This window comes from Octodon degus, unplaced genomic scaffold (assembly GCF_000260255.1).
Source record: "Octodon degus isolate 3935 unplaced genomic scaffold, OctDeg1.0 scaffold00163, whole genome shotgun sequence".
NCBI classification, from domain to species: Eukaryota; Metazoa; Chordata; class Mammalia; order Rodentia; family Octodontidae; genus Octodon; species Octodon degus.
Window position 1 is genome coordinate 599,228 of NW_004524739.1, and position 16,833 is coordinate 616,060.

The 16,833-nt window shown below is 41.4% G+C and overlaps 1 protein-coding gene across 4 annotated transcripts in view; it reads left to right on the top strand.

Moving 5' to 3' along the window:
• Arid1a (AT-rich interaction domain 1A) overlaps nt 1–16,833 on the top strand; it is a 100,268-nt gene that overhangs the window by 36,388 nt on the left and 47,047 nt on the right. For all 4 annotated transcript variants that reach the window (XM_023702970.1, XM_023702972.1, XM_023702971.1 and 1 more), the window contains exons 2-4: nt 5,047–5,259; nt 7,470–7,922; nt 10,190–10,306. In XM_023702970.1, the coding sequence (XP_023558738.1) occupies nt 5,047–5,259; nt 7,470–7,922; nt 10,190–10,306 (783 nt within the window). The remainder of the gene's footprint in view (nt 1–5,046; nt 5,260–7,469; nt 7,923–10,189; nt 10,307–16,833) is intronic.

Consider the following 16,833-nt stretch of genomic DNA (forward strand, 5'->3'; position numbering starts at 1 on the left):
GTGGTGCTGGGGGATTGAACTGCGGTCCCTGTGCTTTGCTAAGCTTGTTCTAAGTAGGTGCTTTAGACCACTGAGCCATCTCACCAGCCCCACTTACTGGGTATTTAAATACCAAGCAATATGCAAAGATTGTGTGTGTGTGTGTGTGTGTGTGTGTGTGTGTGTGTGGTGGGGGTGTTTTTAAGATAGGTTATGGTATATATGGTAGTTTAGGCTGGCCTTGAACTTAGCTGTGATCCTTTTCCTTATCTCTTTAGTGGTGGGATTATAGGTGTGTGCTGTTAAGTGCATTTTATGTTTTTTTGGCGAAACCTGGGATTGAACTCAGGCCCTTTGCTTATTCTACTGAGCCATCTCCCCAGCCCCAAAGAATAGGATTTTTTTTTTTTTTTTAAAGGTGGCTCAGGCTGCCTGAAGGGCAGGTCTTGTAAGGCAGGTGTAGTTGAGGATTGAACTGTGATACTCTGCTCCTGACTACATTTGCATGAGCACGCGCTTACACAACTGAGCTAACAGCAGGTTCCCTAGTGCATTTTAGTTGAACGATCTATATTGGGTCAATGAAAGAGTTAAGGTGTAAATCAGAGTCTTAGCAAAATTACTTTGCTCTTTGTGATGATACTGTATAGGGTTTAATAGGCAGGAAGTTTGGAGCTGTTGAGTAGTGAATGATGAAAGTGATTTAGAAACGTTGTAGAACTGCATTGTCAAATATGATAGCCATGCCCACCTGGTTCAACTTTTCTGCATGAATTTAAATTAATTAAAGATAAATAAAATGATCCAGTAGTTCCTCAGCCATATTTTATATATAAAGTACTTAATATTTTCACACACCACAGAAAAATTTATTGAACAGTGCTTCTCTATCTAGATCACTGTTTCTCGGATAATAGTATACAACAGAATCATTCAAGAATTTTAAGGGGACTGGTGAGATGGCTCAGTGGTCTAAAGCACCTACTTAGAACAAGCTTAGCAAAGCACAGGGACCGCAGTTCGATCCCCCAGCACCATATGCCAGCCAGCCCCGCCCCCTGGTGGGCTGAGCTGGCCACACACACACACACACACACACATAAATAAATAAATAAATAAATAAAACAAAAATTTAAAAAGAATTTTAAGGGAAGAATTAGGGAGAAGCCCAAGAACTCCATGATCCACTAAATTGGCCCAGCCATTTGTGGAACTTCACACAATATTCTCCTCTGTATAGCTCTAGCTTCTAGATACTGCTCAAGAAGCTCCATAATAACCATGGTAATGAGTGCTCATGTTGTGAGGAGGGTTAGATTGACAGACATACCCCAAGCAGGTTGGTTAGTCTGTTCAGCAAACGTCTCTTCACTTGGGACCACATAGATAAAAGCTGCAGTATGAGATGAGGATCTTGGTATGATATGGCCATGTATGCTGAAGCTCTTTACAGAACTCCATTGGCAAGTGTGTTGGGAAGACAGCATGCATACATTATTGGTGGCTGCTATTTATAGATGCAGGACTTAGTGTCATTGGAAGCAGTCTTTGATACTATAACTTGGGACAGCTCAGTAGACAATTTCACTGTGATTCTCTACTGTTATGGAGGGGAGTACTCTCATTTCGTTTTAGTGGTGTTGTAGTTTTGTTGTTGTTGTTGTTGTTTTAATGTATTTGGTACAGGGTCTGACTATGCAGTTTCAACTTTAGTGTTCCCAGGCCAGTCTTAAACTCACAGAAATCCTCCTGAGTGCTGGGATTACAGGGCTGTGCCACCATGCCCAGTTTTCTACTTTTTCTGTTTATAAAATTTAGGGCTTTTTGGGGGGGGGGGCGGAACCGGGGATTAAAAACTCAGATCCTTGCGTTTGTCAGTTAAGCGCTTATCCTACTGAGCCATCTCCCCGGCCCCTCTTAGGGCTTTTTTTGAGGAGAGGGCAGTAGTAGAAATTGAACCCAGAGCCTTTGTACTGAGCTACATCTCTTGGGTGTCAGTACCACTACCACTTTTCTTTTTTAATTTGAGACAAGGTCCCAGTAAGTTACAAAGTTGCCTCAGGCTGGATTTGAACTTGGGATACTCCTGCCTCAGTGTCCCAGAGTGATGGAATTATAGGCTGCTTGATTTTAGTAATGTTCTTTGAGTGGGGTTGGGGGGCAGATTGTTGTGCCCTGGAGCTTGAATCCAGGATCTTGCACATGTGGGGCAAGAAAAAAAAAAGTATTGTTTGGGTTCTTTCAGGCATGTACCACCATTATTTTGGAAGGTTTTTGGTTCCTTAAGGTGTTGTGCACTTTAAAAAAAAAAAAAAAGAGGAGAGAGACAGAGAGCTGGGCTTACTCGAGATGTCAATTGAGACTGGGCATGGTGTTGCACATCTGTAATCCCAGGATGCTTTTGGGAGGCTGTAAACGGGAGAATCACTAGGAGTCAGATTTAATAGTGAGACCCTGAACACCCTGTAGACCCTTCCCTAAAAATACAACAACAACAACAAAAAAAGATTTCACACACTTAAATTATAGAATAACTAACTAACTAATTAATTAATTATAGAATAACAACTAGAAAGGACTCTAGGGAAAAATCTAGATCAGTGGTTCTTAAAGTATGGTCCCTGGACCAGGTGAATCAGCATCTTGAGATCATGTTAGAGGGAAATTAGACCTCATCCTGAACCTACTGAAGCAAAAATGCTGGGAGTGGTCCTAGAGCTGTTTAAGAAGCCCTCTAGGTGATTTTGATAAATACTAATTTAATATTTTTAACACTAATATTTAATCTTTTTTCTTTTTTTTCCTGCAGAATTGGGGACCTTGTGCTTGTCAGGCAAGCGCTTATTCTACTGAGCTATCTCCCCAGCCCCTGAATACTAAAATTTAAGAACCACTGAATTTTACTTGAGAGTTAATGATATCATGGAATATAGTATTAATACTGTATCTTCAAGGATTTTGTACCAGGGATTTTGGTGCATGCCTATAATCCCAGCACTTGAGATATTGTAAGGAGGAGGATTGCAAGTTCAGTTCTCATCTAGCAACCACCATGCTTTGAATAAGGTTTTTTTTTTGGTTCCTCGAATGCCTTCAGGGCACTTTTGGCCAACGGGAGAGTTGTGAGGTTCAAACTCCAGCAACCTGAGGCTGACAGCTTTGTGGAAGCAGCCACTTAAAGGACTGAGCTAGGGCCAGGCCCCTAACCACCATGCTTTGAGACCTTGCCTCAAAGGGCTAAGAATGTAGCTAAGTGTTAGAACATCAATGGGTTTGATCACTAGTACCAATAGATAAGTAAGTAAATAACTCCATTTCAAATAAATAAAAGATTGTTTTGAGTCTTACATCAAGCTCAAGCCTGCTCTGTGCATGGGTATATCCAAGAGGTTTAGGAAAGTCCTCTCTTGCCTTCACATCACCAGTAGATACAAGTATCTTTGGCAGAGGAAAGAGTGCTGAGGCTTTGGACCTTTGTATTTTGCAGCTATAATAGAATAAAGGCATAACCAAAAGTGATAAGTTGATTGAAGTATTGTTCCATTAAATAGCTGAGAAGAAAACTGTGTTTATAGACAAATACCAGTGATTTGAACTTGATAGTGCTGTGCTGATTTTGTTTTGTTTTATTGTACCGGGGGAGCCCAGTGTCTCTGGCATGCCAGGCAACACTACCACTGAGCCAGATTTAATTTTTTAATCTTATTTATTTAGTACAGTGTCTTGCTGAACAGCTTAGACTTCTAATTATCCTCCCATCTCAGCCTTCCCAGCGCTGGGATTGTACAGCATGCGGTACCAGGGATTGAAACTGGGTCCTTGTACTTTCTAGGCAGGCGCTTAGACTGCTGAACTGTCTCCCCCGTCCTGTGTTTTGTTTCATTTTGAAGACAGTTTCAATGCTCTATATAGTTTGGGCTGTCCCTGAATTCACTGTGCAGCCCAGCTGGCCTCAAACTTGCAGCAGTACTCCTGCCTCCGTCTCCTGGATGTTTTGTCTCTTTTGAGACAGGATCTTGCTATATACTTCAGGCTGGCCTTGAACTTGCTCTGTAGCCCACACTGGCTTCAAACTTGCAGCAATGCCCCTGTCTCAGCCTCCCTAGTGCTGGAGTTATAGGTGTGAACCACCATGCTGGGCTCCTTTTTATTTTATTTTATTTTATTTTATTTTATTTTATTTATTTTTGTGGAACCAGGAATTGAACAAGGGCCCTTGCGCTTGCCAGGGAAGCACTTATTCCACTGAGCCATCTCCCCGGCCCCTTTATTTTGTATTTTGAAACAGAATCTTGTTAAGTTGTCCAGGCTGGCCTCACATTTTGAATCCTCCTGCCTCATTTCCCTTGGTGACTGGGGATCAGCATTCAGTACCATCCCTGGGTATATGTATCTTGTTCTTTAAAAAGAAAAAAATGTTCTATCTTCCTTTTGTCCTCAGACCCTTGCATATTAAAAGGAAATAAACTTTCCATCTGAGATGAACTGGGCTCTAAATTCAGTTATTCTCTCAGTTTAGACTGATGTTTATTTGAAGAGAGCCTAACTGCACCATAGTACACACAGTAACAATGTACAAAGAGAAAGAAAATTCTACTGTTGGAAGACTAGAAACACCTGGCTGCTGTGTGTCTGATGTTCCAGCCATAGAGTTGAGGCCTCACTTCTGATGTTGAACAGCATCATAGCAGTGCATAGCAGCCACATCTTCTTCACAGAAGGGCTTTTGCTCTGATTTCTATACCATAGAGGATGGATATTAATTGTTCTACCCCTGGCCTATCCCTTAGGTTACTCTAGTAGTTAGCACACTAATAAAGTAGTTTTAGTTCATGAGATATTTTCACGAACAGGTAATAGTTTTATTTAGATATGATAAAATCTAGCTTCTGAGGAGGGTTAAGTGACTTACTCAGTTATTGCATAGTTATATCCCATTACTTTTTTCATAGTGACTCATTTCCTACATGGCATACAGACCGCGAAAGACCTTAGTGCTTGTGTGTTTATATTGTCCTGAGGTGGTGGTCAAAGCTTCAGGTTAATGAAATGCTCTTTATTTTGTAGCCATCCAGTCCAATGGATCAGATGGGCAAGATGAGACCTCAGCCATATGGCGGGACTAACCCATACTCACAACAACAGGGACCTCCGTCAGGACCGCAGCAAGGGCATGGGTATCCAGGACAGCCATATGGGTCCCAGACTCCGCAGCGGTACCCAATGACCATGCAGAGCCGGGCGCAGAGTGCTATGGGCAGCCTCTCTTATGCACAGCAGGTAGATGGTGACCTTGATTACTTTGACTCTTGTTTATGTTCAGGACCTGACCATCGAGCATTAGAATCAGAATATATCAGGGCTGGGGAGGTGGCTCAGTAGAAAAAGTGCTTGCCTGGCAAGCTCAAAGGCCTGAATTCAATTCCCGGTTCCGCAAAAAAAAAAAAAAAAAAGAATATATCCTTGAATTTCAGACTTCTGAATAGGAGCACAAGCTAGCTGGTTCAGCTAGTTAACAATGTGTTATTATTAATATGAGCCAATGTTGTGGGAGCACGAACCTGTGTATGGTCAAAGAAGAATGCAGCTTGACCGGAGCAGGCTGTATATGTCTTTCCTTTTTTTTTTTTTTAAAAAATTTTAGAGACAGGGTCTCACTATATAGTTTATAGGCTGGCCTTGAACTCACTATTTAGCCCAGGCTGGCCTCAAGCTCACAGAGATCCTCCTGCCTCAATTTCCCAAATGCTGGGAATCACATGGTACACTACCACATCCTGTGAGTGTGTCCCTTTTTTTAGGTAAGTCCTAGGGATCAAAACCCAGTGCCTTCCACATGTTGAGGACGTGCGCTACCACTCCATACATTCATCCCATCTTTTTTTCTTGACTTGGCTTCTCTGCTTGTACCCACTGAGTGGTGCTCTTCAAAGGAGGCAGGAAAAATAAATAGGCAGTGACTGAGCACCTGTCCACTCTAAGTACAAAGAAAACCATTCATGTCATGTACCTTGGGGACAGAAGAAACCCTTCATGTTTTCAAGGCTTTCAGTACATCAGCTGTCTGAGTTAAAATGAGCATTTTAGGAAGAACTAAAAGTAAAATAAAAAGGGAGGATTGAATGATAAAGATATTGACAATGGTGTTAGATTTTAAGATTTCCTCTCATCCCCTTTGTCTGATCATCCACAGCAGTATCTTTTTCTTTTCTTTTTTTTTTTTTTTTTGTGATACTGGAGATCAAATCCAGAGTGTCATGCTTCTTAGGCAAGAGCCTTACTTCTGCATTGTATCTTTTTATTGCATTTTTTATGTCGAAAGAATTTTCTACCATTTATATTCCTTTGATACTCATACCGAAAATGATGAGACATAAGACTTTAAAACCTAAAACTACTTCTAAGACTAAAGGAAAGAATGCCCTTTAATATAGAAAAATGAGATATTGCCACTTGTTTTTGTTTTTACACTACTGGGGATAGAACCAAAGGCCTAACACATGCAGGCAAGAACTCTACTGCTGAACTACACTCCAAGCTTACTTGCCTCCTCCTTCCCTCCCTTACCCTTCCCCTCTTCTCATCCCTCCTTCTGCCTTTTTCCCTCCCTCCCCATCCCTCTCTCCCTTTTCTTCCTTCTCTCTCCTTTCTCCCGTCCCCTCTCCCCTCTTCTTCCAATGAGGCAGGTTGGAATTTTTGAGGTGGAGAACATGGCACTGTTTACCAGACATATACATAGTGCCTAAAATAGTGTCTGGGATAAGTAAGCAAGTAAGACCTCAAATATTTTAAAACAAAGACTAAAGAAAAGAGCAAACCAAAGTTGCTTAATGATTTGCTTGGTCTGAGTCAGTAAACTCTAGGTTTAAGATGGTTGAGCCAGGCTGCTTTGTTGTGGCTGGAATATTAATTCCTAACACTTATAAAAACTTCCTTTATTTCTTTCTTTTCTTTTTTCTTTTTTCTTTTTTCTTTTTCTTTTTTTTTTTTTTTTTTTTTTTTTTTTGCAGAACCGGGGATTGAACTCAGGTCCTTGCGCTTGCCAGGGAAGTTTTTATTCCACTGAGCCATCTCCCGGCCCCACTTATAAAAACTTTCTAAGCCATGAGAAAAAAATAGGCTCATTGATAAAAATAGCTGTTAATAAATTAATTTAAGTGCCCAGGTATTATATAGTATAAATTTTCAATGGATGAATGTAGTCCATATGTAAACAGTCAGGTTTGGCCATTGCTCCTGGGCCTTTTCAGGATCAGGCTTGGCTTGCTTGATTTCTTTATCAGTCTTCAGGGCATAGCTTTGTTTTTTGTTTTGCTTTGTTTTATTTAGTTTTTGCAGTACTGGGGATTGTACTCAGGACCTTGTGCTTGCCAGGCGAGTGCTTATTCTACTGAGCTATCTCCCCGGCCCAGGGCACAGCTTTGACTGAATACATCACCTATGTTTTTCTCAGAGAGTCAGTGCTAAGAGTATCTTTTTCTTTCCTATAGATTCCTCCTTATGGACAACAAGGCCCCAGCGGGTATGGTCAGCAGGGCCAGACTCCATATTACAACCAGCAAAGTCCTCACCCCCAGCAACAGCAGCCACCCTACTCCCAGCAACCACCATCCCAGACCCCTCACGCCCAGTCTTCATATCAGCAGCAACCACAGTCTCAGCCACCACAACTCCAGTCCTCTCAGCCTCCATATTCCCAGCAGACATCCCAGCCTCCACATCAGCAGTCGCCAACTCCATACCCCTCTCAGCAGTCCACGACACAGCAGCACCCCCAGAGCCAGCCTCCCTACTCACAGCCACAGGCACAGTCTCCCTACCAGCAGCAGCAACCTCAGCAGCCAGCATCCTCGACGCTCTCCCAGCAGGCTGCATATCCTCAGCCCCAGTCTCAGCAGCCCCAGCAAACTGCCTACTCCCAGCAGCGCTTCCCTCCACCACAGGTAAGGTACCACTGCCTCCTGACCTTCTCTATGTGTGACCACAAATAGCTTGGAGATTGGTGTCATGAGAACTTTGCCATAGAAATTGCTTCTCTTATGTGCACTTAAAAATCAGTTAAACTCTGGGTAAACATGCTAACTGAATTGATCGGACTGATAAAGGAATAACCTTAACTACATGAAGACCTATACCTTGCCTTACTGATGAAGAAATAGGGCAATGGAAAATTACACAGAAAGGAAATTAAAGGTAATAAGACTTATACTTTCTCTTTTTCTTTTTCTTTTTTCTTTTTTCTTTCTTTTTTTTTTTTTTTTTTGCCTTTAAAGCCATCATATCAGAATCCGAGGGCCGGCCAATTAACTCAGTGATTTAAAGCTCCTGCAACCAGGCACAGGGGCCAGGGGTTCGATCCCCAGGCCTGCCATGCCGGTCCTGCCCCCTGGAGTGTGCTGAGACAGCAATTGAGAAGCAGTTGAGACTGAGCATGGTGTCACATGCCTGTAATCCCAGCTCTTGAGAGGCTGTAAACAGGCTTATCGCTATAAGTCCGATCTAGTAGTGAGACCCTGAACACCCTATAGACCCTTTCCTGAAATACAAAAAAATAATAAAAACAGCAACAAAAAGAACCTGAGCATCAAATGACTTTGATCTTTTTTTCAAAAGACTCACTTTGGAAGTCTGTATGTACTATAATTTATTCTGACTGCCATTGCATTCTGTTCCTCAAAATATTTTGTGCTTCTTTACTTGAAATGGGGATTGGCACTAACTAATGTCAGTGATAACAACTCTTGTATTTTGAGAGTGGATTTGATTTTGGGAAATAATAAAAATTCATTTGAAGAAAGATCTGGTGAACAAAGCATAGATAAGGAAGCCGAAAAACAGTAGTTGGACTTTATTCTTCTTTTTTTAATTTCACGGGTGGTTCTACAGGGTGTTCAGGGTCTACTAGATCAGATAGATCGGACTTGTAGTGACTCTCCTGTTTACAGCTTCTCAAGTGCTGGGATTACAGGTGCGTACCACCACGGCCAGTCTCAATCGTCTCAGCATGCCCCAGGAGTTGTGGGGAGTGGGGCCAGCACAGCAGGCCCAGGGATTGAACATTCCAGCCCCTGCGTGGACTTTATAGAGCCAAAACAGAGGAAATGACGGAATGATGACAGGTCCACTGAAGATAGTATGCATTGGTGGTATGGTTGGAGAAATAAATCTCTTGTAACAAGGAAGAAATACTCATTTAATGCAGCGGCGCTATAGATTTTTTATTTCCCCCCATTGGCCTCAGAGTTAAAGACATCCTATTATAGTGGTACATGCATACCCATGTTTTTAGCAGCATAATTGATAATAGCTAAATTTTGGAAGTGGCCTGTGTGTCTTATAAACACATGGGTAGATGAAAATATGGTTATTCATATATAATGCAGTACCTGCAATCCCAGCACTCTGGAGGCAGAGGGAGGATTGTTGTGAGTTCGAGACCAACCTGTACCACACAGTGAGACCTTGTCTCAACAAACAAAGACAGGGAAGAGGAAGGAGGAAGTAGGAGACATAGAATTAAGATGTATGATGTCCATTTAGCAACTCCCCATAATAATTGTAATCATTGTACTGCTTGAAACGTGCTAATAAAGACAAAAAAATAAATTAGTTGGCCTTATCCTTTGATAGGTACAATATGTAGTTAGCTGGACTTCAGCATTTAAGTCCAAGAAATGGCACCCTGTGGGAAGGAAGGAAATAAGGAGCTTACTATTGCCATTCTTCTTTCTTTCTTTTCTTTTTCTTTTTTTTTTTTTTTTTTTTTTAATGTATTTGGCTGTTACAGGGTCTCCCTACGGAGCTTGGACTCATTTTGATCCTCCTGTTTTTGCCTCTCCAGCGCTGAGATTATAGGCATACCCTACTATGTTTGGACTCTGGCTGGCTCAGCCCACCATGGGGTAGGGGCTGGCACTGCATGTGGTGCTGCGGATCAAGCCATGGTCCCTGTGCTTGCCTAAGCAGGTGCTTTAGTCCCCTGAACTATCTGGCCAGCCCATCTTGCCTTTTTTTTTTCTGTTCTCTTACCATTCTTAAGAGGCACTGCTTGGATTTTTCTGTCTTCGGATAATATTCACAATTGTGTTTTCTCTAGCTCCCAGTTCACCTCTGTGAGAGTCCTGTAGCTTTTTCATCAAGAAGTGAACTTGTCTGGTTTGTCACTATCTGACCCTCCAGACCTTCATGGCTTTTGTCTTTCTCTTTTTAGGAGCTTTCTCAAGATTCATTTGGGTCTCAGGCATCATCAGCCCCTTCAATGACCTCTAGTAAGGGAGGGCAAGAAGATATGAACCTGAGCCTTCAGTCAAGACCCTCCAGCTTGCCTGTAAGTATGTCTGCTACCCTCAAAAGGTGAAGGGGCAGAGAGGATACTCAATAGAACCAGTTTCTGATTAGGTGTTTTGGTGGTACTGATGTAAATGAAAAAGCAGTCCTTGAATTCAGGTTCAAAATTACAATAGGAATTCATATACTGACCTTCGAGAATGTCTATTCTGCCTACCTATGCAGGAATGTGATCTGTTCAGTGTTTTGGTTTTTTGTTGTTGTTTTATTTTGTTTTTGTTGTTTTTTGTTTGTTGATTTGCTTTTTAAAAATCATGGCATTGGCATTGCTGAGTGTGTTGGAGCACACCTATAATCCTAGCACTTGGGAAGCTGGGGCAGGTTAACTGCTGTGAGTTCAAGGCCAACCTCAGATATAAAATATATAATATATCCTGTCTCAGAAACAAAAACAAAAAAGAAAAATACAGTAAGATAAAAATGTTGGCCTCTTCGACATAGACCTACATGAAGGGCAAGAAGATGGAAATGTTATAAGTACTACCTGTTTGCCATCAAAGTTGAGAAAAGTCTCCACTTTGTTATTTTTGTTTGTATGTTTTAAACCATACTCTTGTAGGCTTAATTTTTGTGTTTTGGATTAGAGTTTAGAAGTTGAGTTTTTGTTTTTTTTTTTTTACTGAGAAATAAATATGAATGAGACAGTTTCAAAGCTGATTAATAGGGCAGTTTCAATAATCAATACATTGTACATTGTTATCTTCTTAGTGGTTATCCATAGTACAAGAAGCAGACAGGATATCCTGTCCAAACACTTTTTTTTTTTTTTTTTTTTTTTTGGTGGAACCAGGAATTGAACTCAGGTCCTTGTGCTTGCCAGGGAAGCGCTTATTCCACTGAGCCATCTCCACGGCCCCTGTCCAAACACTATTAGTACACCTCTTTCTTCTCATTGAATTAAGTGAAAGTAGCTGTATATCTATTCTGTTTTATGTATATAAAGACAAAACGATCTTTCCTTTGTATCCTTTTATTAAAATTTATTTATTTATTTTTGGTCCTGTCAGAGGTGGTTATTCTATTGGCATCTAAATACTGTCGGTGTTTGAATTCAGCTAAACAATCCAATACTGTCTAGCAGTCTATAATATTAGTGGGTTATCCTCAGAAGTTATTATTTTTTTTTTCTCAGAAGTTATTGACTTGAGCCTTTTACAGCTCATTGTATTAATATGGCTTTACTTGATATACCTCGTTTTTATACTTTTCTGCTGGATGGTTAAGACCAAAATAAAGCAAAACCTATATAACAAATGTAACTTTTGTATCTAATAAGATCAGTCAGTTGCCCTCAGGATTTATCCTGTAGCCCTGTACCACACTTTGTAGATCCTTTGTCAATGTCATAGGAGGTGAGTTCTTGAGGACATTGAAGCATGAATTGTCATATTGAGCATGGGTAGCACAAAAGTCGTTTTTAGGGTTGTGATTTTGTGTAAGTGGGTGCTTTTGCATGGTAGTGAGTCAGGTATGTTATGGAATCAAGTGGTTATTTATGAAATGGACTCACTTTATACTGAGAATGACGATACAGTCTGACAGATGAGTTAGTTCTTGTGTCTGGATCTTGATTCTGCCACCAGCTCTAGCCTGGAGCAGGTCATTTTACTTCTCTGTGCCTTAGTTTTCACTATCTGTAAAATGAACCTAAATCCCCACTTCATTGAGTAGTCATTAACATTCAGTAGGCTAAAGGAGAGCTAAAAAGCTCGGTGTATGTAAGTGCCTCTGTGCCAGCCATTATGAGCATTTCACAGGGCACAGGGGCTGTTCAAAAACTTACAGTTAAAGCCAACTATTTATTTTTTTAATAAATTCATTTATTTATTTATTTTTTGTGTGTGTGTGTGGCCAGCTCAGCCCACCAGGGGGCGGGGCTGGCTGGCATGTGGTGCTGGGGGATTGAACCGCGGTGCCTGTGCTTTGCTTGGCTTAGCTTGTTCTAAGTAGGTGCCTTAGACCACTGAGCCATCTCACCAGCCCCAATGCCAACTATTTAATATTAGCTTGGTTGTATGAATGTTAATTCTTAGCTTTAATTCTGCCAGTATATGTGGGTAAAGTCTCAGACTCTGAAAGTCTGTTGGAAACAGCAATAAAATAAGCTACTCTGAAATCTGTTCAGTTGGTAGGTAGAAATCTTCTATTATAAATCCTGCTTTGGTCAGGATATGGAAGTTTTGCCACACCTGCCAGGTTGGAGTCTTGTTTGTGACAGAGTCTTCTGTAGTTCAAGCTGGGTTTGAACTCACATTGTTTGTAACCCAGGCTGTTCTCAAACTTGAATAATCCTCCTCCCTTAACCTCCTGAATGCTGGACTACCAGTGTGCACCACTGTGTCCAGCTGCTTGGAGTCTTTTTGAAGTTTAATTATACTTGGATTTGCAACCTGGCTTTTCAGTTATTCTGACCTGGAAGGAAAAGGTTACTGGATCTTTAAGAGATACCTAGAAGTTGGGTACTTTCCTTACAATGAAACTTCTATGTCCTCCCCGAAGATCTTAGAGACATACTCTTAGTTGGGCAGAGCCTGCAGAGACTCTTAACTTATACTGGCTTCTGAAGCTAGGAGAAGCACTGTCAGGATGCGACTTCTGTAACTATTGACTTTATCAACTGAGTAACTGGGGGGAAGAATTATGAATAAAGTCATCATTATTCTCTTTATTAACACCTGTTACAGTCTTTTTCTGCATCTTTAAATTCATTGGAATGTACTCTTCAACCTGATTTAGTCAGAAAGGTGTAGCCACCCCCTCATCATCTATAGTCTTTGGGTCATTCTAGGTGGTATGCTACTTTAGCAAGAAACCTAAATATAAATTTCTTTTTTGGTGGGGCCGACTCAACCATCCTGAGGGTGGGGCTAGCATGGCATGTTGGTACCAGGGATCAAACCATAGTCTCATGTGGCTGCCTAAGCTTGCCTAAGCACGTGCTTTAGACCACTGAGCTATCTCACTGGCCCTAAATATGAATTTCTGTTAGCGCTGTAAGCTCTTCCATTCAAGAAGTTTCTTTTTTCTTTTTTTATACATTGGGGTTGAACTCAGTACCTTTGGACTGAACTAAATCTCCTTTTCTTTTTAAAAATTTTTTTATTTTGTGATAAGAGTTTTCAACTATTGTTACTCAGTTGTGCAGGCTGGGCTTGAATTTGTGATTCTCTCACCTTGGTCTCTCAGAATGCTGGAATTATAGTGATGCATCACAGTGCCTAGCTTCTGGTGACCAGCATATTTTCAATCCTGAGAAGACTCATGTACAAGCACATCATGTGTTTTCTAAGAGTTGATAATCCAAAAGCTAATTTGATCTATTGAAGTAAAAGTATTGATAGCCTTTTAGGCACAAGAGAAGGTATATTCCTGGGAAACCCAAGAACAGAGAGGGAGTGTTGCCAAATTCAGGCTTTAGCAATAGATTCTTCCAAAAGCATCATTTGCTCAATGGTAGAAGCTCCATGTGGAAGATAAGCTGGCTGGGTAATAAGCATCTTCTTTTTAAACTGCTTTTGGGTATTCTTTGAAATTTTGGTTTGATGCTAGATTTGCCTAACCAGGCTAAGAAATGGTGGTACTGTATGTGAAGAAATGAAAAATTTATTTGTCCAGAAGGACCAAGGTCCTTTTTTAGCAAGTTGTTAAAGGGTTATAGGATTGCTCAGTTTCTCAATGTACTCTTTTACTAAACAAGGATTAATGAGAAAAAAAAAACAAACAAGGACTAATGACAGGGCACAGTAGCTCTTGCTTATAATAGGACAGGAGCATTGAGGCTACATATTGAAAACCTGCTTCATTTCTTTTTTTTTTTTTTTTTTTTTTTTTTTTAGGGAAGGGTCTACAGGGTGTTCAGAGTCTCACTACTAGATCGGACTCATAGTGATCCGCCTGTGTACAGCCTCCAAAGAGCTGGGATTACAGGTGCGCACCAGCAGGCCCAGTCTCAATTGCTATCTCAGCGCACCCCGGGAGCAAGGCTGGCACAACAGGCCCGGGGATCAAACCCTCCAGCCCCTTGGCCTGATTGCAGGCGCTTTAATCCATTGAGCTATTTGGCTGGCCCGGGAACCTCTTTTAACGAACAATGCAAAACCAAACCAAACCAAAAATTCCCAAGGATCCTGAATTTAGCACCAGAGCAGATACATAGCTGCCTGGGATAATAGCCCTTCTAGTTTCTTTTTCTTTCTTCTTTTTCTCTCCGTCTTTTTTTTTTTTTTTTTTTTATTTTTTGTGTGTGTGGCCAGCTCAGCCCACCAGGGGGGCGGGGCTGGCTGGCATGTGGTGCTGGGGGATTGAACTGCGGTCCCTGTGCTTTACTAAGCTTGTTCTAAGTAGGTGTTTAGACCACTGAGCAATCTCACCAGTCCATCCCCTTCGTCTCTTTGAAGCAGAGTCCTACTACTCAGATTGGCCTTGAACTCAGCAATCCTGCCTCAGCCTCCTGAGTCCTGGGATGAAGATGTGCACCATCACACCCAGAACATGGGACTCGTAGCAATTCTGTTTTCAGTCTCCCAAGCACTGGGATTACAGGTGGGCGCTACCACGCCCAGTCTCAATCACCATCTCAGTGTGCCACAGGGGCGAGGCTGGCATGGCACACTGGGGATTGAACCCCAGTCCTTGCGTCTGCCTAAGCAGGTGCTTCAATCCACTGAGCTATCTGGCCAGCTCCCCCTTTTATTTTCACATGTCCTCCTTCACTCATCCACTTCACTTTGGCTCTAAATGAATATTAATAGCTTTTGCTTAGTTATTAATGCCAAGCCATTTAACTACTATTGTCCAGATCATGTTATCCTAGTATTGAAAACCCGAATTATTGGGGCCAGGGATATGGCTCAGTAGGATAAGCGCTTGACTGGCAAACGCAAGGATCTGATTTCAGTCCCCAGTTCCTCAAAAACAACAACAACAACAACAACAAAAAAAAAACCCCGAATTATTTTTTTCATTAGCATTAGAATAAAATCTAACTGGATGTGGTGGTGCATGCCTGTGTATGATTCTGGTACTGAGGAGGCTGAGGCAGAAGAACTCACTGCAGGTTCAAGGCCAGCTTGGAGCCACATAGTGAGTTCAAAGCCAGCATGAAATGCATAGTAAAACTCTGTCTGGAACTCCCCCGCCCCCCAAAAAAAAGAAATCCTTGGGGCCGGAGAGATGGCTCAGTAAAATGCAAGTGCAAGGTCCTGAGTTCAATCCCGGGTTCTGCAAAAAAAAAAAAAAAAAAAAATTCCTGAAGTGTCTATATATGTGATACGTAGGCACCGAAAACACAGATTTCTGTTTTTCTGATTCAGTAGGTATGGAATTGGACCTAAAATGCACAATTGATCAAGTTTGTTTATTTTTCTGATGCTCTGAGCCTAGGGATGGCACTTAGATAATTTTCTCAGAAAACTTTACTAGTCAAGTTTCAAATCTCAGCTTAAACAGTTTACCTAGGGGCATTCCACCATTGAAATAGCATCCCCGGTCCTTTTTTAAATTTTGAGATAGTCTTGCTGTGTTCCCAAACCTGACTTTGAATTTGGGATTCTCCTGCCTCAGTCTATTGAATAACTAAAATTAACAAGTGTGTACTGCTGTGCCTAGCACAGGCAATTTTTATTTTACCTAAAAAAAAAAAGTCCTGCAGTATTTGAAGACATACAAGCAGCTACAAGGAATAATTTAGTGTTTGAGTATTCATCTCTAGAAATCAAATCACACTTACACAGGTAAAGCCTTAGATAACCCCCTAGGATCATCTTTTCTTCCATATGCCCAGAGAGGCACTATTTTGTACTTGAAGTATTTTGCTGATAACCCACTCCACTTACACAAGTGTTAAGCTCCTAGAGGGCAGACACTGTGTTAATGACTTCTGTGTATGGTCCCACCCCACTCAACCATGTGACCAGTGGTTTCCCTTATCTACATGGTAGAACTACCTAGGGGAATAGATCATCTTGAAAACCAATGCCTAGCTTTTTCTCAAGAGTTTGCTTTTGGTCCTGGGGTAGGCATTGGTATGATTAGAAGTAATCCCAAGTAATTCTGGTATGCAGTCTAAGTGTGGAGATCCACTATTTCAGATTTTGTCAGATTCCTTTGGTCTAATACATTCTTGGCATCCATCCTTGTCAGTGCTTAAGTTTAAGTGTAATTTAGTAATCTTGGTCAGGGTTGACATGCTGTGTCTTGTAACTTGCCATCACTGTTATAGTTTCCTATTTATTGAACAGATGAACCTGAGCAGTGTCCATAACAATGCTCATGCAGGAAGTGTGTGTCTGATTGGGGCGACATAACCAAATAACCAACTTGTTTACACTGCTAGGGCAAGGTGAACATCACAGACTGTTAATGGAAAGGCCCAAAATGCATTTGTCATTCATCTTGTAAAATTTCTATATTTCAACCTTATGTTAAGAATGTTAGGGCTGGGGATTTGGCTCAGTGGAATAAGCGCTTCCCTGGCAAGTGCAAGACCTGAGTTCAATCCCCGGTTCC